The sequence below is a fragment of the Xenopus laevis genome, chromosome 9_10S (assembly GCF_017654675.1).
Source record: "Xenopus laevis strain J_2021 chromosome 9_10S, Xenopus_laevis_v10.1, whole genome shotgun sequence".
In the NCBI taxonomy this organism is placed as follows: Eukaryota; Metazoa; Chordata; class Amphibia; order Anura; family Pipidae; genus Xenopus; species Xenopus laevis.
Genome location: NC_054388.1, coordinates 94,310,828 through 94,333,956, shown reverse-complemented (window position 1 = coordinate 94,333,956; position 23,129 = coordinate 94,310,828). Strand labels below are relative to the sequence as shown.

Genomic DNA, 23,129 nt, shown 5'->3' with positions numbered 1-23,129 from the left:
CAAATAGGAATCCATACAGGAAGGCCCTGCTCTTTGGAGCTTACAATCTATTCTACACTCACAGGCCATGTTTGAGAGAGCCAGTGAAATAAGGGAAAGTGGGGTATCAGATGGGCACAAAGACTATGTATGATGGAGGAGGAAATATAAAGCAGGCAGTGGATAAGAGAGCAGAAGGCATGGCAGGAATGTTGGCTGCGCAGAGATAAGGAGGAGGATTGTTTACTTGCAGCGCACTAAAGATATTGCCATTATTAGTGGGACAGCACTGTGCGTCTTGTTGCTGCGATGAAGCAGCGAGACTGTGGGCCTTTATCATTAGATGCTGTTTTCCACTATTGCACTAGGACTACAATTGCCAGGAACACACGGCAGGCTTAGCGCTCCCAAACAGCTGGACTATTCCTGTATCCAGGAAGCATGTGGGGGCAGATGCTGCGATGAAGAGCCCAACAATGGCGGGTTATTCTATGGGGGGTAGTGGTTGCTAAATCATTATGGGGGTCACTTACCCTTTAGGTTTGTAGGTGGCAGGGGTTATAGGTGGCAGGGGCCCTGGCTCTCTGCGCTTCTTTCACTGCTGTTGAGGCTGCTGAATCCACTTCTGCTGACGTCACGCGACCTCGTTTTCGAGCATCTCTTGTTCTTCTGCTTCCAACACTGGCGCCGCACTACCTTAGCCTGTCAGCTCCCCGCTCACTCACTCTGTACTGTACCACACACAGGCAATACCTGCACCAGTTAGCTCCACACTCACTCACTCTGTATTGTACCACACACACTGGCACTAACTTAGTCTGTCTTTACAACACACAAACTGGCACTACCTGCACCAGTCAGCTCATTGCCCCTGTATCACTCAATGGCATTACCTGAGACTGTCAACTTCATTGCTCACTGCCTGTCTGTATCACAACCTGGGTCATAGTCTAGCCTGAGAGAGAATAAAATTCTGAGTCCCGTAAAGTACCTCCCCCAATGGATTCGGTTCTCAAATTAGCCTTGGTCACTAGTACCCTGGCCTTGAGGGCAGAGCCCAGGGCCACCATTAGAAATCAAGGCCCCCCGTACAACAAATTTTTTTTTTTAAAAAAAAAAAAAACATTGGCGCCAGGGCCCCCCTTACAAGGAATTCAACTTCGCCTCCTTTCACGAGTCCTGGTCTTTTTGTCACTTCGGGTCCTTCCGCTTTTCGGCACTTCCGCATTTCGGCTGTTCTGGACTTCCAAAATGGCTGCACGGCTTTGGCCCTCTCAAGGGGGGCCCTGCTTTTTCAAAACTGCAGCACTTCGTGGCCCCCCTTCATGCCCAGGCCCGGGCACTGGAGTGCATAGATCTTCCTCAATCTTCTGTTATTTACATCATATTTTTTAGTGGAAAAAGCTTCTAAGTCCAAAAAAATGCTGGCATCTTTTTCTTTTTTCAGAGTGATAGCCTGCAAAAGTCCTTAAATTTTTTTTGGCTAACCGGCTTCCCCCATACATTTGAAACATTATCCATACAGTGGGCTCATGTGTAGGGCATTATAGCAACTCTATTTTCTTTAATAAGGTTCCCTTGTGTTATTTAATGTATTTGCAGCAACATATACGTGCATTCAACTTTAAATTTCCAGCCGTATGCAAATTAACCTGAACACAAGACCTCTAGCGAATTTGCGCTAGGCAGAAATGAACACTAATGCATCTTCGCTTTCAATTGCTCACATTACCAAAGTAATATTAACAAAACGTCGCCATCGTTCGGCACCCTCGACGAAACTCCACATTCCAGTCAATTAGCATTGTCTAAGCGAATTTTCGCCTGGCAAAGTGTAGTGATGGGTGTGAAGCGGTCACTGGTGAATTTTCGCCCTCAAGTAAATTTGCCCCTTGGACTCTGCCCTCGACTATTCATATTCCAGTCTCTTATTCAAATCAATGCATAGTTGCTAAGGTAATTTGGACCCTAGTTACCAGATTGCTTAAAATGCAAATTGAAGAGCTGCAGAATAAAAAGCTATATAACTCAAAAACCTTCAATAATAAAAAATGAAAACCAATAGCAAATTGTCTCAGAATATCACTCTCTACGTCATACTAAAAGTTATCTCAAAGGTGAACAACCCCTTTACCTAATGCAATGACCACTCTGAGCAGCTTCACAGGGAAAGGCATGTGTGTAGGGTTTAAAGGGGTGGTACACCTTTGAGGTAACTTTTAGTTTGTTACAGTATGTCAAATTCGCTCTGCTGATGTCACTGAAATGGTCTGTGAATGACATATCGGATGTTTTTACATATATTGTGAAAAATCATCAGAAGTCAGCTGAAATCAGGGGAATATGTTAAACGGACGGGAGACTGGGGACACAGCCTAAAATTTGGTAACTCCCGATAAAATCTGGGGAGTTGACAGCTCTGGGGTTGCTCACCTTAAAATTAACATGATGTAGAGAGTGATGTTCTGAGACAATTTGCAATTGGTTTTCATTTGTTATAATTTGTGTTTTTTGATTAATTTCGCATTTTATTCAGCAGCTCTCCATTTTGCAATTTCAGCAATCTGGTTGCTAGGGTCCAAATTACCCTAGCAACCATGCATTTCTTTGAATAAGAGATTGGAATAGGAATAGGAGAGGGTCTGAATAGAAAGATGAGTAATAAAAAGTAGCAATAACAACACATTTGTAGCCTTACTGGGGCATTTGTTTTTAAGATGGGGCCAGTGACCCCCAATTGAAAGCTGCAAAGAGTCAGAAGAAGAAGGTAAATAATTTAAAAAACTAAAGAAAATAAATAATGAAAACCAATTGAAAAGTTGATTAGAAGTAGGCATTAAAGGGGTGGTTTACCTTCAAGTTAACTTTTAGTTTGTTATAGAATAGCCAATTCTGGACAATTTTTCAATTGGTCTTCATTATTTATTTTTTATGGTTTTTGAATTATTTGATTTTGTCTTCTGACTCTTTCTAGCTCTCAAATGGGAGTCACTGACCCCATCTAAAAACAAATGTTCTGTAAGTAGGGTTGCCATCTGTCTGGTTTTGAGTCAAAACTTCCTGCCCGGTTTTCCAAATAAGGAAAACTGGCCAGGATTCCCCATGATTGACATTGCGATCGGCCAATGGCCCATCGTCGTGTCATGCCTAGACCATCGACATCACAGTGTAAGGCTACACATTTATTGTTATTTCTACTTTGTATTACTCATCTTTCTATTCAGGCCTCTACAATTCATATTCCAGTCTCTTATTCAAATCAGTGCATGGTTTCTAGGGTAATGTGTACCCTGGCAACCAGATGGCTGAAACTACAAACTGGAGAGCTGCTGAATAAAAAGCTAAATAAGTCAAAAACCACAAATAATAAAAAATGAAAACCAATTGCAAATTGCCTCAGAATATAACTCTCTACATCATACTAACAGTTAATTTATAAGTGAACAACCCCTTTAATCCTATCACTAACATTACAGTTTATCTGTGAGGAGGGTCTAGCGGCTTCTGTTCCTTAGCAACACGCCGGTTATTTTTCCATCTCTGTCGCTGAGACGTTGCGCATTGTCAATAAAGTTTGTGTTGTTTTGTACGCGCCGTTGCTCAGAATTCCTTTAATCCCATCAATAATATTACAGTTTATCTGTGAAGGGGGGAGTCTAGAGGCTTCTATTGCTTAGCAACACGCTAGTTTCTTGCCTTTTTCTGTTGCTGAGACGTTGTGCATTGTCAATAAAGTTGGTGTTGTTGTGTACGCGCCGTTGCTCAGCTGGCTTGCGTGCTTGGTTACCAAGAGTTACAGCAATGGCGGCGGACGGTGAGCAGCGTGCGATTTCCGATGTCACTCAGGCCCTGGCCCGGCATCTCAATTGCCTTAACGATGAGAATAAAATGACTAGAAAGAGGGCACTGGCTGCAATCCAGAAAGAAGCCATGGACGAGCAGCTGGCCAGTGGAGTTCTGCAGGGTGTCTTCTTGGAGTTGCTGAAACCTCTACTCCGGTGCCTGTCAGACCCCATGGAAAAGTGTCGGGAGTTGTCTATCCAAATCATAGCGCATTGCATCAGTCACGTGCCCAGGCCAGAAGAAGCCTTGCCCTACTTCATGCCAGCCCTCACCCAGCGCCTGGGCCAACAGGACATTATAGAACCTTCTGAAGAGCTCAGACTCGCAATGGTACAGCTCTTGACTCTGCTCGTGGAGGTGTGTGGGAAGAAGTTGGCCCCTTACTTGGATGAAATAATTAAAATTTTCCAGAGGACCATCGTCGATCCCTTCCCTGATGTGAGGAAAGAGAGCTGCAAGTGTGTCTCAAACTGTGCCGCATGTATACCAGGTTGTCATTTACCATCAGTGTTGGATCTAGTTGTGTTCACTGGCTGAATAGAAAAATGGCATCTTTTAATGGGCTGGTTTACCTTTGAGTTAACTTTTTCGTAGGGATGCACCGAATCCACTTTTTTTGGATTCGGCCTAACCCCTGTATCCTTTGCAAAAGATTCGGCCGAATACCGAACCGAATCCTGGTGGGAATCCGGGTCGGAAGGGGGAAAAATTTTTTACTTCCTTGTTTTGTGACAAAAAGTCAGGTGATCTCACTCCCCGCCCCTAATTGACATATGCAAATTAGGTTTTCGGTTCGGCCAGGCAGAAAGATTCAGCCGAATCCTGCTGAAAAAGGCTGAATCCCGAACTGGATTCGGTGCATCCCTACTTTTTAGTAAAGAATGGCTAATTCTAAGCAACTTTTCTATTGGTCTTAATTATTTTAGAGATGCACCAAATCCACTATTTTGGATTCGGCCGAACCCCCGAATCCTTTGTGAAAGATTCAGCCGAATACCGAACCGAATCCAAACCCTCATTAACATATGCAAATTAGTGGTGGGAAGGGGAAAAAGATTTTACTTCCTTGTTTTGTGACAAAAAGTCACACTATTTCCCTCCCCACCCCTAATTTGCATATGCAAATTAGGATTCAGATTCAGTTTGGCCGAGCAGAAGGGTTCGGCCGAATTCAAATCGTGCTGAAAAAGGCCGAATTCTTCTGGATCTTCCCAGCTTTCAAATGGGGGGGGTCACTGAGCCCATCTAAACACAAATGCTCTGTAAGGCTACAAATGTGTTGTTATTGTTACTTTTTATTACTCCTCTTTCTATTCGGGCCCGTTCCTATTCAAAATTCAGTGTCTTATTCAAATCAAAGCATGGTTGTTGGGGTAAATTTGGACCCTAGCAACCAGATTGCTAAAAGTGCAAACTGCTGTATAAAAAAAGCGAAATAACTCAAAAACTATAAATAATAAAAAATGAAAACCAATTGCAAATTGTCTCTGAATATCAATCTCTACATCATAGTAAAAGTTATCTCAAAGGTGAACAATTCCTTTAAGTTAACTTTTAGTTAACTTAACAGCAACTGGCCTTCATTTTTAAATTTTTTATTGTTTTTAAATTATTTGTCTTCTTCCTTTGACTCTTTCCAGATATCAAATGGGGGGGGGGGTCACTAACCACCATCTAAAAAACCAAATGCCCTATAGGGCTACACATTTATTTTAATTGCTACTTTTTATTGCTTGTCTTTCTATTCAGGTCCTCATTTATTTATATTCCAGTCGCTTATTCAAATTAATGTGTCACTGCTGGGCTAATGTGGAGCCTCGCAACCAGATTGCTGAAATTTCAAGGTAGAGAGCTGCTGATTAAGCGAAATAACTCAAAAACCACAAATCATAGAAGAATGTGAACAACCTCTTTAAAGGACAGAACAGTTTTTTATATCTGGTGTGATCCTGTTGAAACCCATCTAAATTAGGCCACAGACCATAATAAACATAGTCTGCAAATTTGAGGAGACAGTGCTATAACAAAGGGAGGCAGGGCTTATTAAATACATATTTTGGTTCTACCAAATGTTATTGCAGTTGGATATAGACTTTCTCAATTCAAACTTTTCACAACATATTCAACCCTTCCTAACAGATCTGAGTATGTCCTTAATTGTTTGATGTACCTGTATATGTCTATATGCACCTGCAACAACATTTGGTAGACCCCAAACTGCATTTGATATTGCCTCCATCGGTGTATTTTTGTCTGTTCTATCACTCTCCCCTCAAAATTGTGTTTGTTATGGTGCGTTAATGGGCCAATGAAGAACCTTTGCTGCCCACAACATATGCATCTGTGCCTCTGAGAAAAACAGTCAAGTCTCTTAAATGGGTTGTTCACCTTTAAATTGACTTTTAGTATGATGCAGAGAGTGATATTCTGAGACAATATGCAATTGTTTTTCATTTTTTATTATTTGTGGTTTTTGAGTTATTTAGCTTTTTATTCAGCAGCTCTCTGGTTTGCAACTTAAGAAATCTGTGACCATAGCAACTATTCACTGATTTACACAAGAGACTGGAATATAAATAGGAGAGTGCTTGAATAGAAAAATTAGTAATAATAATAATAATAATAGTAAAGTAGCAATAACAAAAAATGTGTAGCCTTGCAGATCATTTATTTTAGATGGGGTTCATCTGAAAGCTGGAAGGAGTCATAAGAAAAAGGCAAGTAATTCAAAAACTATTAAAAAAAAAAAACTAACTTAAAGTAGAATCACCCCTGTAAATTACTTGCATTCCGCTTGGACAAGACAAATGGCTGTGTGCCTTTCCCTAAAGAATATAAACAACATTAAGTTGTTGCTTTGAAAAGGAACACATCACTGTTTTGAAATGTTAACAATTACTGTCCCTTTTTTTTTTTTCTTTATATGATGCAAATGCTGAAATAATAAATTGTAAAAGTTGTACTTTTCTTATCCCCAGAGCACTTTCACATGCAGGCAGAGTCATTGATTAAGCCACTGATGCAAACCATTTCACACCAGCATTCTAAAGTGCGTGTTGCTGTTATTCAGACAACTGGAACAGTTATACAGAATGGCAATGGAAAGTCCGTAGATGATGTTTTGTCCCATCTCGCACAGCGACTTTTTGATGATTCAGTTCAGGTAGGTGTTTTTTACCCCCATTGCCAACAAATTCTTGGTTCCATTTACAATGGTAAGTTCCCTTTTCCAGCATTGTATAAAAAAGCAAAAAATCTCCTCCTTTTTATACTACATCTCCACATCTTGTACAAGACCGCATTTTTCCTTAGGTTTTTCTCTTCCTCGTTTTTTTTTCATCTTTCATAGTGGGCAGGGTTTCAAATTCTTTTATAGTCCAATTGCTTAGTTATACTTTATGCCTGATTGTGACCTGCTTATTCCTCCTTATGTGTACTAGTGTAGTACCACAAAACCTAGATTATCGGAGCCTTGCAAATCAAAATATCTCCCCTACGCCAGCATGATGGCTGCACACATGAATCTATGAATGTATATAGTAATACAAAAGGGTATCCGCACTCTCTCACCAACTTCCACTTCCCGGGTGCTTGGCCAAGTTAGTGTATACAAATGCTCAAAAGGGACCAGCACTCCGATTTCATTAGAATTATCAAAACATATTTATTAGAACATCACTGTTCCTCCAATGTTTCGGCCCACATCCTTGATAAAGGCCCCAATGCGGGCCGAAACGTTGGAGGCACAGTGATGTTGTAATAAATATTTTTTGATAATTCTAATGAAATCGGAGTGCTGGTCCCTTTTCAGTGTATATAGATTTTTCAACCTAACTTAATTACTTACTTACGTAATAATAAGTTTGCAGCAGTTTTGCAAGAATACAAGAGTACCAAAACTGATACCTATTTCCAATATGAATTATCTAACCTTGTTTGCCTGGACTACGGAATCTGCTTCACTGTATTTGCAGTATTTAATAACACATTCCTGTTCAAGGCTCCTGGGGCCATTGTGATATAATTTCAGTCACACTGGATGTGTTGAATATAATGTAGTGGGCTGGTAAAATGCCTGCCAAGAAGGAAATGCTACTGTATGCCATCTGTGGGCTGTTTTGTTTCAAATGCCAGTAAATACTTGAATTTTTTGCATCCAATTATTTTCTTCTTCAAACTTTCCTTTAATTAAACTTAAACAGGACATATACCAACCCAAACAACTTAAACGTGCTCTTCTGATTTAAAAGTGCTTATTTACATGAATTATGTTTTATTGTAGATATTATATGACAGTTTTACACTTCTAATAGCATGGATTTGCAATTGAAGTGCTCCTCAATGTTCTATACATATGGATCTCCAGAAGCATAAATTGCAGGAATCATCTACAAAAGAGGAAAAAATAAACTCCCAGCACTCAAATTCAGCCCTTATGAATCCATTCAAAGGGGACCCGTCACCCAAAAAAAATATTCATAATCCTATTTTATCACATCAGCCAAGAAAAATAAACTTTAATTACACAATATAAATTATTTGAATCTTGTTTCCTTCAGTCTGGGAACTCATAATTATAGCAACCAGGCAGGAGCCATTTTGTGGACACTGTTATTAAGACAAGCCTTGTATCATCTCAGAATCTTGTTTGTGCACCAGAATGGGGGACCTGATGTCCATCCCCATGTCCTGGTTACACAATTAAACTGTGAAGAGAATGGGGGAATGTGGGGAGAGCAGTGACATCTAGGAAGTGCTGAATGGAAAGTGAAAGTAATTGTCTGCTCCGCCTCTATGTCTAAGGTATAGAGGAGGGGCAGACATTTGATTGACCGCTGAGATGTTTAAATAAGCTTACAACAGCTATGAATACTTTAATAAAAAATAGAAATTGGATTTCATTTTTAATTTGAAAAGGACTTTTATTATACAGCTTTTTGTGTCTGGGTGACAGGTCCACTTTAAATATGTTTTATAACAATTTGAAGTGCTGGTACCACATTTTGGCCAAAATATGTAAGCTCCAATGTCAGAGCCCCCCATTTAATTCAAGTCCTACACTGACTACTGTGTACTGAGTGCATTTAATTAAATTTTAAAGCGGATAAACCACTAGCAGCAATGTTCATTATGTGTGACTGTTTGGTATGAATGTGTTCACTTACTGTTGTACTCAGAAGCTGTAGGAGTATTTTCATTCATTGAGCTCCCACCAACACAGTGCTTTATGTGCAACTGAGTGTGGAACTATGTTCACTTACCCTTTGTCCAGACTCTAGTGAGACCAGCAAGGATGCTTTAAGTGCCTGAATTCTTTCCCGATAAGCTGAGTGGCAACTAGATGCAATATTCAACACACACCAGCTACTGTATATAAACATACACAACAAATGTATATACACAATACAAAAAGATTGATAACCTATGCTGCAGCTTTGACCAGCTGCTATTTTTTTACAGCTCTTGGTATAACCTAAGGAGGCATCGCCTGACTTTTCTCAGCTAAATGTGACAATTCTATCAATCTATCTATCTGGTACAATATCATGTTAGCAGTGCATCATGAAAACTAAAATGAAAAATAATGAATGTAAATTGCAAAAGTGATCAGAAGAGCAATTGCACCTCATTTTACATTAATTTTTAACTGGGTATATATTACCTTTAGCCTTATTTTTGGGTTTAAGGGGATGCTATGTATGTAGCTTGGGGAATGTGAATACTTTCTTTTACATCATTGTATAATTAGATTTTCACTGCAAAGTGTCGACATCAGACTGGGGGTCTGGGGCCCACCAGGGCTTCCAACTCGGGGGCCTGCACATACCCTGGGCCGGGCAGGCTCCACCCCTCACTCCCACCCCAGCTGCAACCCCCCCTCCACCGCTGTGGCCCACCCTAGACACAACTAAATTTATCTTGTTGCGGATGCAATTGGGGGAAGCAAGGGTGCAGCACCCGGGGAGGCGCAGGTCTGGATTGACAGGTCCCACTGGGTCTTATCTCTCTTCCTTGCTGGCTCAGTCTGACCCTGCAAGTTATGACAGTCTAATTTGATTTACAATGTACAGTTGCTGGTGTAAAAACATGGATACTGTTGTTCCAGATTCAGCGTTTGTCAGATGACAGCAAAATAAATATTTTGCAGCCTCATCTCATGAATTCTATAATCTCTACAGTAAAAGCAGGAAGTGTTGGACCAAAATGAATGCACCCAGACATGTAACTATGAAAAATCAAATTTTTACACAATATTTGGTGGAAATCATATGAATGGAAAAAGAGTTCCTCTGCACTCACCCATATTAATCTGTTAAGGACTTTTAAGACATTTTGTGCAAAAAAATATTAAAAATGCCTCTCCCTCTAAAGGGGTTGTTCACCTTCCAAACACTTTCAGTTCAGTTGTTTTCAGATTGTTCACCATAAACAGACTTTTTTTCAATTGCTTTCCATCTTTTATTTTTGTCTGTTTTCCCAAAATCACATTTTAAAGTTTAATGTTCCTGTCTCTAGTGTCCCAGTCTGGCAGCTCCGTGATCCAGGAGCATCTACAATTTGCTACATTTAGTTGATACAATTAGTTGATACATTTCTCAGCAGTGTCTGTGGAATATGAGCAACTATTGTATCAATTCTAAAGCTGGCCATAGATGTTGAGATTTTTAATAGATCCGATCCTCATTGTGAGACCACGATTTTCTCGGAACGATCGTACGAATTGACGATCAACTAAAAACCAATTTGCCAGGAAAACAAAGGATAGCTCCCTGCTTGTCCCTGCAAACATAGATAGATTGCACTGGGGCCGACAAAGATTTTTTAACCTGGCCGATCAATTTCCTGACAGATGTCGGCCGAAAAATCGTAAGATGTACGATCGTTCGAATCCCACTAACCGCACGATAATTTCGAAGGATTGGTTGGACTTCCCTAAAATCAGTCGTTTGGCAAGAAGAATCGTTGTGTCTATGGGGAGCTTACCTTTAGCTTGCCTTTAATGAAACTCAGAGATTCTGCTCAGCAGGGGCAAAGATAACAAATGTATCAACTAAATGTATCAATTTAGAACAGTTAATGAGTTGGTGACCCCCCCCCCCCTTCCCAGAGCTGGTTTAGAAGGTGAAAAATTTAACTTTACACTTATATTTACCCCTATATTACAAAAATGTCACAAATAGAAAATAGAAAGTAATTGCAAAAGTCATATTTCTGGTAAACTATCTGAAACCAACTGAACTGAAAAAAGTGTTTGAAGGATTCTCTTTATATTGCAGTATAGTGAAGTTAGCTATCTTCGCCAAACACATCCCGGGTCTGGCCAGTCAGAAGAAGTCAGTAAGAATTCTCACTTGGTTGTCCTTTTTATTTGCTACCACAGGGATCACCCATAGAAGCTAGAAATTATAGGAGCTACAACAAGGAGCTGGCAGTAGCTGCTATATAAACTATTGGCAAAAGGGAATTGAAAAATAAAAGGGGTGCAATGAGGGTATGAAAATAAAACAAAAAAAACAAAACTCTGTACTCCATTAGTAAAGGAAATTAGATTATTTGATTTGTTTTTGTTTTTCACTTCAAGTGGCAGTGAAGTATGAGGAACAGAATGTTCCTTCACTTCATGCTAATGACCATAAATAGTTTGTGCTGTGTTTATCTATGGGCAGTGTTAGGTATAGTTTAATTAAAGCAATTCACATGCAACCTCCCACTCCCAGACATAACTGCAAACTGCAAATATACAGGGAAGAAATGTTCTGACGACTAGAGCCATTATATTTTGCTGCATGTTAAAGGAAAAGCAAATGGATAAGACAATGTCACATAGCTACTGTTTTTGTTTTACCCCAAATGATGGCCATTTCGTTTCCAAGGTAATCCAAAGGTAACGACTGAAATAAAACTGCTTCAGAAAAATGAATCATAGTTGCTAGGAAACAAGTTATCCATTGTTATATTCTTTTATTGCACTCTGCTCACAGGCCCAAGAAACGAGTGAGTGCTTTAACAAGGTACGTTAAGCTCAGACAGCTAAAACTGCTTAAAGGGGTCTTTCACGTTTGAGTTACCTTTTGGATATTCTGAGACAATTTGCAGTTGGTTTTCATTTTTTACTACTTGAGGTTTTTGATTTATTTAGCTTTTTATTCAGCAGCTCTCCTGTTTGCAGTTTCAGCAATCTGGTTGCTAGGGTCCGTATTGCCCTAGCAACCACGCACTGATTTGAATAAGAGACTGGTATATAAATAGGAGAGGCCTGAATAGAAAGATGAATAATAAAAAGTAGCAATAACAATAAATTTGTAATGGAAAAAGTAAGAAGAAGAAGGCAAATAATTCAAAAACTATACAATGTAGACCAATCTAGAAGTTGCTTGGTATTGGCCATACTAAAAGTTAACTTAAAGGTAAACCACCCCTTTAAAGGGCATGTATGGGTGGGAAAAATGCTTCTTCCCACTGGTGCTTCTTTGATAGAGACCAAACTCTGGATGGGGAATCCTGGAATCCTGTAGCTACAGTTATGTGACAATGCAATGGCACTTACGTTGGCTAGAAATTATTTTTCCAACAACCACAGAAAATATTAAAAGTATGTAAAATGAATTTGTATGTAGTTGTACCCTTCGTTTATTTGTAAATAAAACATTCACATGTTATAACTGAAAGCAGTTTCTATCTGGCCTTTCTTGTTCTCTGCTCTGGTGGTTCTGACTTTTGAAACAATGTAGCAGAGGCCAGCTTCTTACCAGATATGAGAAAAAGCATGAAGTCGGACTTCTTCAGTCCGAACCTGTAGCTCAGAAAGCCCACTGAATTGCTTTAAGTCCCTGTACATATTAACTCTATAAGCAGCAATTTCTGACATCAGAGAGAATAATTTTATACTTTGAACACACCAGTCAACCTTACTTAACCGGATCAGCTTCAGTCCTCATTTAATGCCAGCTTTTTTTAAGGGAATGTCAACCCAAGAGTTGTTTTGCCTAATAAAAGAAAACTTAATTTTAAGCAACTTTGCTGCATACATTTATTACAAATTTTCTATGGCTTTTCAGCAGGGATGCACCGAATCCACTATTTTGGATTCGGCCGAATACCGAACCGAATCCAAATCCTAATTTGCATATGCAAATTAGGGGTGGGAAAACATTTTTACTTCCTTGTTTTGTGACAAAACCCCTTAAAACTCCACCCCTTAAAAAGAATAAGCAAATTCTGCTTTCAGTAGCAATAGTTTGTACAAATAATTTTAAAATCCATTAATAAATGTATATTGGTTAGAATTACGATTTCTTTTATTAGGCAAATTTGCTCCTGGGCAGTAACCCAAGGCAACCAATCAGTGTTAAACTTGTAGCCTACTGAAAAAAAAGCTAATCACTGATTGGTTGTTATGGGTTACTGCCCAAGTGCAAATTTGCCCAGTGTTTATAAATGCACCCACTGTATTATTATTACAGTGTAAATCATAATGAAAAATAAGAATTATTTGTTGAAAATGAACTCTATGGGAAATGGCCTTCCCATATTTTGGCATATTCTGAAAAACTGGTTTAGGGGGAAAAATCAATGCATGCATGAACTATTATATATCATCTAGAAGATTGAATGCAGAGATGTAGCCACCCATTAGTAGTTGATTTTTGTTGTGTGTTTATTTTATGCATAACAATCTGGATATATTTGCAGGTCAGGCAAGCAGTAACGGTTATAGTAGGAGACTGGCTTTTGAAGCTGCAAGACAGATATTCCTATTTTCATAAACTGATACCTCTCCTGCTGAGCAGCACTACAGATGAAATTCCTGAAATCAGGTGAGGAATTCAATGCTGAAGCTAATTCCTCAGGCGTCCAGTATACTATGAAGGTTGTCAGCAAGTCACTGTACTTTACAGTTGCTGAGGTTATTGTATTAAAGGGGTTGTTCACCTTCCAAACACCATTTTCAGTTCAGTTGTTTTTCAGATTGTTCCCCAGAAATAAAGACTTTTTTCAATTACTTTCCATTATTTATTTTTTACTGTTTTTCCAAAATCTAAGTTTAAAGTTGAATGTTTGTGTATCTGGTGTTTTAGTCTGGCAGTTTAGTAATTCAGGTGCACTCTAAATTGTTACAACTTTGCAACATTTAGTTGATCCATTTCTCTGGAGCTTTAGCAACTATTGTATCAGTTCGAAGAGCTGTCTGTAATGAAATCCAGGGATTCTGCTCAGCAGGGACAAAGATAAGAAATGTATCAACTAAATGTATCAATTTAGAACAGTTTTGGGGTCGGCAACCCCCCAGCGCTGCTTTAAAAGGTAAAAAATGACACTTTACACTTCAGTATTAGAAAAACGGTATTAGAGGGAAAAACTTCCATTATATTTAAATATATTTTGATTTAGCCTTGAGTGCTTCCACAACTTTCCCTCTAATATATTAGAAAAACGGTGACACATAGAAAATAAAAGTCATTATTTCTGTGATCTATCTGAAAACCACTAGTTGTTTGAAGATAAAGATAAGATAAGATATTTTATAAGATAAAATAAAAAATATCAGTTTGCCTAAAGAGAAATTGTAAGCAAATTTCCAAAATGCATTCATCAGTATAATTAAAGGAGACATTTTGAGTAAAAAATAAGAACTTGCCAGTGCGTTATACTCATTTCAGTTTTGTTAAACATTCTTTATAAGACACATTTCTATTCTGTCCTTAAAACGTTGCAATAGACAATGTTTTTCTAACCTAGAAAACTGGCTGTTGATTATTGGGAGAAAATTGGCTCTCAGTGGGAAAAGGAGAATGAAGAGGATTTGAAAGATAAACTTGACTTCAGTGCCCCATGTCCTTCCTATTACCCAGCAGGGGGTAAGTAGTCATTTCAATTATTCTAAGAAATAAAGGAAATTGAATCTATGGGATAGACTTTTGCTTGATTGTTTAGTTTGCGATTTATCATGCTCATCGTAGCAACATGGCTCTTTCTTTTTATAACAGTAGGATACTGCAGTGCTGTAACCTTCTCTCCCTATTTGATACGCCAGAAGGAAGGCAGTGATATTGATGTTCCCTGTGGTTGCATTAATGTGGATTAGTCAGGGAAAGTGACCAAGTAAAGTCATTAGAGAGAGAGCCTGCTTGCATCTTTAACAGGCTGGAGTTGGCAGCAGACTTATTAGCATTACATATATTCTACAGAATAGAATACAAGTGCTTTATCTTTAGCTATGCATTGCTACTGCTTTGAAGTGAGGTTTCATGCATACTATCAGAATAACTACTAGTATGTGTTCTGTGTCTAAAGGTGGCCATACAGAGATCTGCTCGTTTGACGGTTTTGCCAGACAAGTGGATCTCTCACCGATTTGCCCACATTGAGGTGGGCAATATCGGGCTGATCCAATTGTTGGGCTCTAGGGCCCACAATCATAATGCAGGTAGGATCAACAAACAGATGCAGCCACAATCTGATGGGATTTTTAACCCTGCTCGATCGACATCTGCCCAACTTTCAGCCACATATTGATCGGGGGAAGTCCGTCAGAGGTCCACATACACAAGCCAATAAGCTGCCGACCCTGTCTGTCAGCAGCTTTTTTCGGCCCGTGCATGGCCATCTTAAGCATGTCTCTCATTCAGATATGAATTGGTAAATTTCCAAGGAGTTTAGCAAAGCTGATGACTATACTTGTAAACTTTAATTATATAGTGCTGTCAAGTTTCCACAGTGCTTTACAGGGAATGTTCCTTATGCATATATATATGTCTGAGTTGAGATTATACTTTAAGGTCCCGTCCACACAACATTACTGTCAATTGACTTACCTATGTCTAGTGCGAGAGGAAATAAAGAGTACCTAGATGAAACCCAAAAAGAACATACAAACTCCTTGCAGTACAGCACCCAGCGATGCAAGGCAAACGTTCTTACCACTGATGTATGTATATATTTATTATAATATAGATTAATGGAGGGCACACAATTTGGAAAAAAAACATTTCTTTATAAGCTTAAATAGTAAGAGATGCAAAAAAAACTAAGCTTACCCCTACATCGGGTAACCTAATATACACTACACCATGTGTTAGGTATGCACACTCAAGAAAAAACTTTTCATCAGACAAGGGTGGTATCATAAAAGTATTTCTTTATATAGAGTTCATGTGGCAATTGCAGCAATGTAATTACAGAAAAACATCAATGTACAAGGTATTGGTGCATTAGAAAAAATATACATACCACCCAGTTGTCTATACAGAGTAAAGAAAGGCAACAAGAAGTGGATACACCTGCCAAAAAATGAGAATAGCCCAAACGTTTTGGCACCAAGTCCTCATTTCGAAACATTTACAGTGACAACTATAAAGCCATTGGAAATCTATTATGTATACTGGAAAGTTGCTTAAAATTAAATTTTTTGGGTGGAGCTATGCTTTGATTTGATTATTTGTGTGTTAATTTCTTGTAATTTTATTTGCAGTACAAAGACCTGGATTAGGATGCCGGGAGCTTATATTCAGAAATCTTTCCAAAATTCTGCCAGCCATTAGTCGAGATGTAACGGACTGGGTTGTTGGAACAAGAATTAAGTCTTCCCAGCTTCTAGCTGTGCTGTTGCTGCATGGAGAAGATCATATTACTCAGCACATGGAACTTTTACTTAGTACTCTATATCGCTCCTGCCTGGACGAAGAGAAGCAAGTTGTGATCAATGTGAGTAGCAGTTTCCATACCATCTGATATTTATAACAGGTATGGGACCTGTTATCCAGAATGCTCGGGGTCAAGGGTTTTCTGGATAAGGGATCTTTTCATCATTTGGATCTCCATACCTTAAGTCTATTAAATCATTTAAATACTAAATAAACCCAATAGAATTTTTTTTGCCTTCAACAATAATCTTCGTTGGGATCAAGTACAATAAACTGTTTTATTATTATAGAGAAAAATATATAATTTTGAAAAATATGAATTATTTGTTTAAAATTGAGCCTGTGGGAGATGGCCTTCATGTAATTTGGAACTTTCTGGATAAAGGGTTTCCGGATAACAGATCCCATATCTGTACTGTTCTTTATTTATATAGCACTGACTTAGCGACATACTCCCCGGAGATTATACATTATTCATTTATTTGTTAGAGTGAATTAAACATTAGAAACCAGCTGCTGAAATTCCAAAATGAAGAGCTGCTGAACAAAAAACGAAATAAATCAAAAAACAGAAAAAAATAAAGACCAGTTGCAAACGGTCTCAGACTTTCACTACATCATAACAAGAGTTAAAGGAAAACTATACCCCTCATACAATGTAAGCCTCTATAATGATATATTGCTTAAAACAGGTCATATGTAAAACCCTGCTTCGTGTAAATAAACCATTTTCCTAATTATATACTTTTCTAGTAGTATGTGCCATTGGGTAATCATAAATAGTAATGATTGGGTCACGGTGCACACAAACAAACCAAACAAACTATACATGTTAGGTCACATGAGCCAATTAACAGAGAGAGTTCTGTCTTTTGCTTCCACACTTCTTCCTGTTACAGTTAGAGCTGTTTACCTCCCTGATCCCTATTGTAAAGGTAACACAAGCATGTCCTTTTGTTGCTTAATTAATGCTGAAAGTCTCTGTTGTTCTATGCGTATTACTGAATTTCACAAGAAAATAATTTTCTATGCAGAGTGTGAAGTGTGCTGAGTTAATTGGGGCATTTGTGAACCCTGAGGTGTTTCTGAAGATGATTCTGCCTGCGCTTCAAAAGTCTCCTCTGGCATCTCATCTAATGACTCTGGGTGCATGTATAAGAGGCTGCTCAAGGGAAATGCTCAAGACCCACTTAACTAAGATAACCAGTGTCATTTCTCAATCTGAGATCTGTCAAGGATCAGAAAAGGTAGGTCTTCTCAGAAACCTGAATACTGAAATGTCTGTACCCACCTTTATCCATATACATTATTTATGAATTGTTTGAGAAATGTATTTCATACTACATCCATGATTAGCTGGCATTCAGTACTAGCCTGCTTTTTTTTTATTATAGTTTTTGTTGTGTACACACTAGACAGGCATACTCAAAGAATCTGAGCTGAGGGCTGGGTGAAATGCACGTTAAAGGAGGTAAAATACAAGGTGCAGCAAAGTACATTATTCTGGAAGCCTCAGTAGTTGCTTTAGGGCTCTTACACACGGGCGGTTTTACCTGCGCTCCCCTGCGTTGCGATTTCTTCCGTTCAGCCGCAGGGGAGCACAGGTGTAGATGCACTCAATCATTGTGAAGGGGGCTGTACTTACACAGACGCATTGCCGTAACTGAAAGCTGAAACTTTAGGCTGGTGCAATAAGTTCAGTATGAAAATATTGCATTTTTAGCCACATTCATTTTTAGGGTTTAGTTCTCCTTTAAAAGAGTGTTGTAAGGTGGGGGAGGCAAGATCAGACTGGTATGGCATAGTAAATGCTTGCTGGTGTGAACATAAGCCAAAAAGGGAGTGATCCAGGCAATGGACAGTAATTATTATGGATAGTCTGAGACACACTGGTTGTAAGAAGCCTTTGGCCCTCGGCTGCTGAGATTCTTGAGTCTAGAGTGGAAGTCGATGGTCAGGAAAAGGCTTCACTAAAGAAAGCTGACTTTAGATAAGTATGGAAGTAAATCCGATATATTGGTGCATAATGATGGAACACTATGCGCCTTTTAAATTATTTTTAGCTAGATGTAATTTAAAGTCATTTTCAGGCTGATGATACACCAAATATTATATGACAATGCATTTTTGTGCATCTGTTCTCAGGCACCAACATCCTTCTGAATAATGGTTATTAGTGGCCACTAGCTGTTTCAATATGGTGCTGCTGATTGACAAGGGCAGCTTATTCTAGTGTTGAAACACTATTTTTTTTGAGCAAAACCAGACATGTTGGTGAGTTGGGTCTGTCAGCCTAAAATTATGTTCTGTCCGCACAATATCCTATCACAGACAGCAAATCACTCTGATCTGGTTTAACAGCAGGCAGCACTTTACAGGGAAAGGTTAATTCCCAGGTGGATAAAGAGAAATGCTGCACCTGGTAGTGTAGTGAAAGAAACAAGATGTGTGTTCCAAAAAGCATTCACTTCATTGTAAGACATAGCTCTGGTTAACAGACGTCTTTATAAATATTTATAATTAGTTATCCTTTTTTTGTGCAATTCGTACACTTAATTTAATCATTCTGAGCAGCCAGTTTAGTTCAGTCTGTTTGCTTTTTCTATTAGGAAGCCACATTCTCTTTCATTTATTGCCTGTGCGCCATGACTAACTGCTTTTATATGCTCACATGAACTGCAGGGAGCCACCAGCTGGGGTGGTATAAAGTAAGCACTGGCAGCTTTGTAAGGCATGGTGATAAATATAGATCTAAACGTATGTAATTAGAGAAAATAAGTGAAAATTTATTCCAGCTTCAGACACCAGCTAAATCTAAAGTCTCATTTCTGAATGCCAGGACATATACTTTTCATATGCAGTGGTTCCAAATGTTGGAAAATAACATACATGCACGGTAATTAATGGAGGATGCCGATCATCATATGTTTGTTACAGACTGAGCAGGCACGTGCAACAACCCTGTTCTTATTTCATATTTATTCAAATTAATGAAGCAGTGCAATACTCCCATGCTTTTATGTTGCTGGTGTGATAAATGTGTCACCTCTTTTTATACCTTGACAGGTCCTTTACCAAGAGCAGCTGCTGTGCTGCATCCAGTCCTTAATTGGTGTGTGCCAGCACGACTGTACAGAGGTTAGCTTACACTGCATGAAAGTTCTTATAACAATACTAGCCAGCCCCGCTTCGGAAAGCCTTCATAAAAAGGTATGGTTCTCTTTAATAATATGCATTTATTAATTCATAAATTGGTTACACAAGTAAAGGATGCAGATCCCTTTAGGGAGGCTCAGATATTTGAAGCCCACAATCTATGGGGAGCACAATTTTTAATGCAGTGATTCATGGGCATGCACAGCATTATGAGCATACAATTCATTTGATATTAAAGGGGAACTATCTCAAAAAGGAAAATTTAATATAGGCTTCATTATACTGAAATAAGAAACTTTCTAAATACAATTAATTAAATATTTCTGAAATAATCAAGTTATCTTCACTGTCCCTCTCTCTCTGCATCTTCATTCTCTCTTCATGCAGGAGTTGGGTGTCAGATAATCATTGACAGTTAGATCCAATACATCTAATGGGACGCTTTTCGGGAGTAACTCCCTTAATCATAGGCTTGATCAAGCCTGTGATTAAGGGAGTTACTCCCGAAACGAGTCGGGTGATGTTGGTCAGTGACCTGTTGGAATAAACCACCTTTCTTATTTAACGCCTTTCTATTCTTTGAGCAAACATGTAGTAATTATCTGTATTAATTACTAATCCGCCTTATATTGTGACATTTCTATTCTATGTGTACTGTATATTGTGAGTGTGTCCCTAAGCTCAGTAAGTGACAGCAGCACAGAGCATGTGTAGTAAATCAGCAGAAAAGATGATGGGGAGCTACTGGGGTATATTTGGAGACACAGATCTTTACTGCTGTAGTTGCCTTGGGCTGGTACAGAAGCACAAAGCATAATGTACAACATTTATAGCTACTTCTTTAGTTAAGCTTTAATAGCTGTGCCCATAAGACTTTAAAGGGCATGAATGTGTATATGTGTTATATAAGGCAATCGACTGGTAGAGTGGATGGACTTGTTTAGGCAATTTATAATGACTGAACACAGCAGAATAATGTTACTGTAAAAAAATTGCAGCAGCAAAATAATAAAGACTGTTTGTTTTTTTTCCAATAAAATAAGCATTTTTGCTTGTACAAGAATATAATAAATGCCCATCCAATATTTTATTGTTCACTATTTGAAAAATACTGTGTATTTATGCCACTGTGCTTATAGCATTCTCTGGATAACTACAGGTACAGGATACATTATTGTCGTTATCAGAAGTACAAGGTTTAAATGGAGCCCATGATCTGTACAGGCAACACATGCAACAGCTGTTGGATTGGATGTCAGAAAGTCACAATCATTGGACCAGTTATTCAGTGGAGCAAACACAGTTTGAAGTTATTGCTACTGAGTCTGGTATGTATTGCCTTATAGTTACACAACGTTGTGAGCCTTTTTTTAATAATTATACATGTTTTTCCCTTAAACAATCCAGTGTTTTGCAGATCTTTTACCTGCCTCTTATACTGTGCACAAAAATATATTCCTGTATTGTGTAGGTTGCAGATCAAGCCATACACTAATTGATATGGTTTGGCTGAAATGGCCTTTTTCTTGTATTTGTTATTTGTGGGGGGACAGTTTGGAGGGACTATTCTGTGGTTTCAGATCAGTGTGTGTATGGAGTATTGGGTCTTCAAATAAAACCAAGTGTCTAGGAGTCATTGGGGGGAATTCACAAATGTGTCGGTAAAATAAGTAAACCAGAAGTGGCGGTCGACAAATTTGTAAAATGTCGTATGAACGGCAAATTCACAAAGGCGGATGTTACCATCTCTGAATGTCTCGTAAGTCTGTCAATTTTCTAAAATGTCGTATATCTTTTCATCGTACAAACGACATTTACCAAGACTTTTCAAAAGACAATTTGACAGACATTTTCGTTTTGGAGAGCCTAAAGTGTCTGAAAAATTGTCGGTAAAAAAAATGAGTTTACAAGTAATTCTTAAAAATGTCGGGAAAAGTGGCGCCGTAAAAACCACGCCCACTTTTAACAACACTAATTCAAAAGTGTCGTACATGTCGGAAAATTGGGGGAGAAATGCTCTGTGAATTTGTCGGCTGTTGCTACGACACTTTCTACGAATTTTTTTCGTTCCCGACACTTTTGTGAATTCCCCCCGAGTGTGTTTCATGACTATCGCTGAAACAAACAGAAAAAGGTTTAAAAAAAAATGGTGGGATAAAACGGAAAAGGAAGTTTTATTTCAGGGGATCAGTGTTTATTCCATATTTCTCCTGGAGAAGTTTCAGCTGTTCCTCTTTCTTTGTGTCCATCTTCTGGTATGCCCTGTTGGCATTGTAATACAGGTATGGGATCTGTCACTGGAAACCCCTTATCCAGAAAGCTCTAAATAATGCAAAGCCTGTCTCCCATAAACTCCATTTTATCCAAATAATCCAAATTTTTAAAAATTATTAAATTTTTCACTGTAATAATAAAACACTAGTTTATACTTGATCCAAACTAAGATATAATTAATTCTTATTGGAAGCAGAACCAGCCTGTTGGGTTCATTTAATGTTTACACGATTTTCTAGTAGATTTAAGGTATGAAGATTCAAATTAAGGAAAGACCCATTCTCCTGAATACCCCAGGTCCTGAGCATTCTGGATAACAGGTCCCATACCTGTACAATACAATTAGGTATATATGCTAGCTATGCTTCTATTTCAGAGTATGCTGTTTCGAAGTTTACATATGGGATCCCTTATCCGGGAACCCGTTACCCAGAAAGCTCAGAATCACGGAAAGGATGACTCCTATATTTATCCAAGTTATTTAAATTTTTACAAAATATTTATTTTTCATCTGTACTAATAAAACAGTACATTGTACTGGATCCTAACTAAGATATAATAAATCCTTATTGGAAGCAAAACCAGCCTATTGGGTTTATTTAATGTTTACATGATTTTCTAGTAAACTTAAGGTATGAAATTATGGAAAGCCCCATTATCCTGAATACCCCAGGTCCTGAGCATTCTGGATAACAGGTCCCATACCTGTACAATACAATTAGGTATATATGCTTGCTATGCTTCTATTTCAGTGTATGCTGTTTCGAAGTTTAGATATGGATCCCTTATCCAGGAACCCATTACCCAGAAAGCTCCGAATAACGGAAAGGATGTCTCCTATATTTATCCAAGTTATTTAAATTTTTTTTTAAAAATTCCTTTTTTCTCTGTACTAATAAAGCAGTACCTTGTACTGGATTCAAATTAAGATATAATCAATCCTTATTGGAAGCAGAACCAGCCTATTGGGTTTATTTAATGTTTATATGATTTTCTAATCTTAAAGTATGAAATTACAGAAAGACCCATTATCCTGAAAAGACCAGGTCCCAAGCATGGTCCTATACATGTACAATACAACTAGGTATCTATGCTTGCTATGCTTCTATTTTAAATTAGAGGATACAATATTAATAATGTGACATGAAAAATTATTAAGCACCAATTAAAACTGATGGCATCACTAAGCACTGCATTTACAATGCAAGTCATTCAGGACTCTTGTATAGCATA

The 23,129-nt window shown here is 38.4% G+C and overlaps 2 protein-coding genes across 2 annotated transcripts in view; one reads left to right on the top strand and one right to left on the bottom strand.

Annotated features, from left to right (window-relative positions):
• The window catches only part of prkar1b.S (protein kinase, cAMP-dependent, regulatory subunit type I beta S homeolog), a 155,153-nt gene extending 154,484 nt beyond the window's left edge, over positions 1–669 (bottom strand). The window contains exon 1 of the mRNA XM_018239163.2: positions 513–669. The gene's annotated coding sequence lies outside the window, so the exon portion shown is untranslated. The remainder of the gene's footprint in view (positions 1–512) is intronic.
• A 2,984-nt stretch (positions 670–3,653) lies between these two features.
• dnaaf5.S (dynein, axonemal, assembly factor 5 S homeolog) overlaps positions 3,654–23,129 on the top strand; it is a 32,218-nt gene continuing 12,742 nt past the window's right edge. The window contains exons 1-8 of the mRNA XM_018239162.2: positions 3,654–4,312; positions 6,801–6,985; positions 13,516–13,640; positions 14,563–14,681; positions 16,295–16,527; positions 17,501–17,713; positions 19,533–19,676; positions 20,782–20,950. Of these exons, the coding sequence (XP_018094651.1) occupies positions 3,781–4,312; positions 6,801–6,985; positions 13,516–13,640; positions 14,563–14,681; positions 16,295–16,527; positions 17,501–17,713; positions 19,533–19,676; positions 20,782–20,950 (1,720 nt within the window). The 5' untranslated portion in view covers positions 3,654–3,780. The remainder of the gene's footprint in view (positions 4,313–6,800; positions 6,986–13,515; positions 13,641–14,562; positions 14,682–16,294; positions 16,528–17,500; positions 17,714–19,532; positions 19,677–20,781; positions 20,951–23,129) is intronic.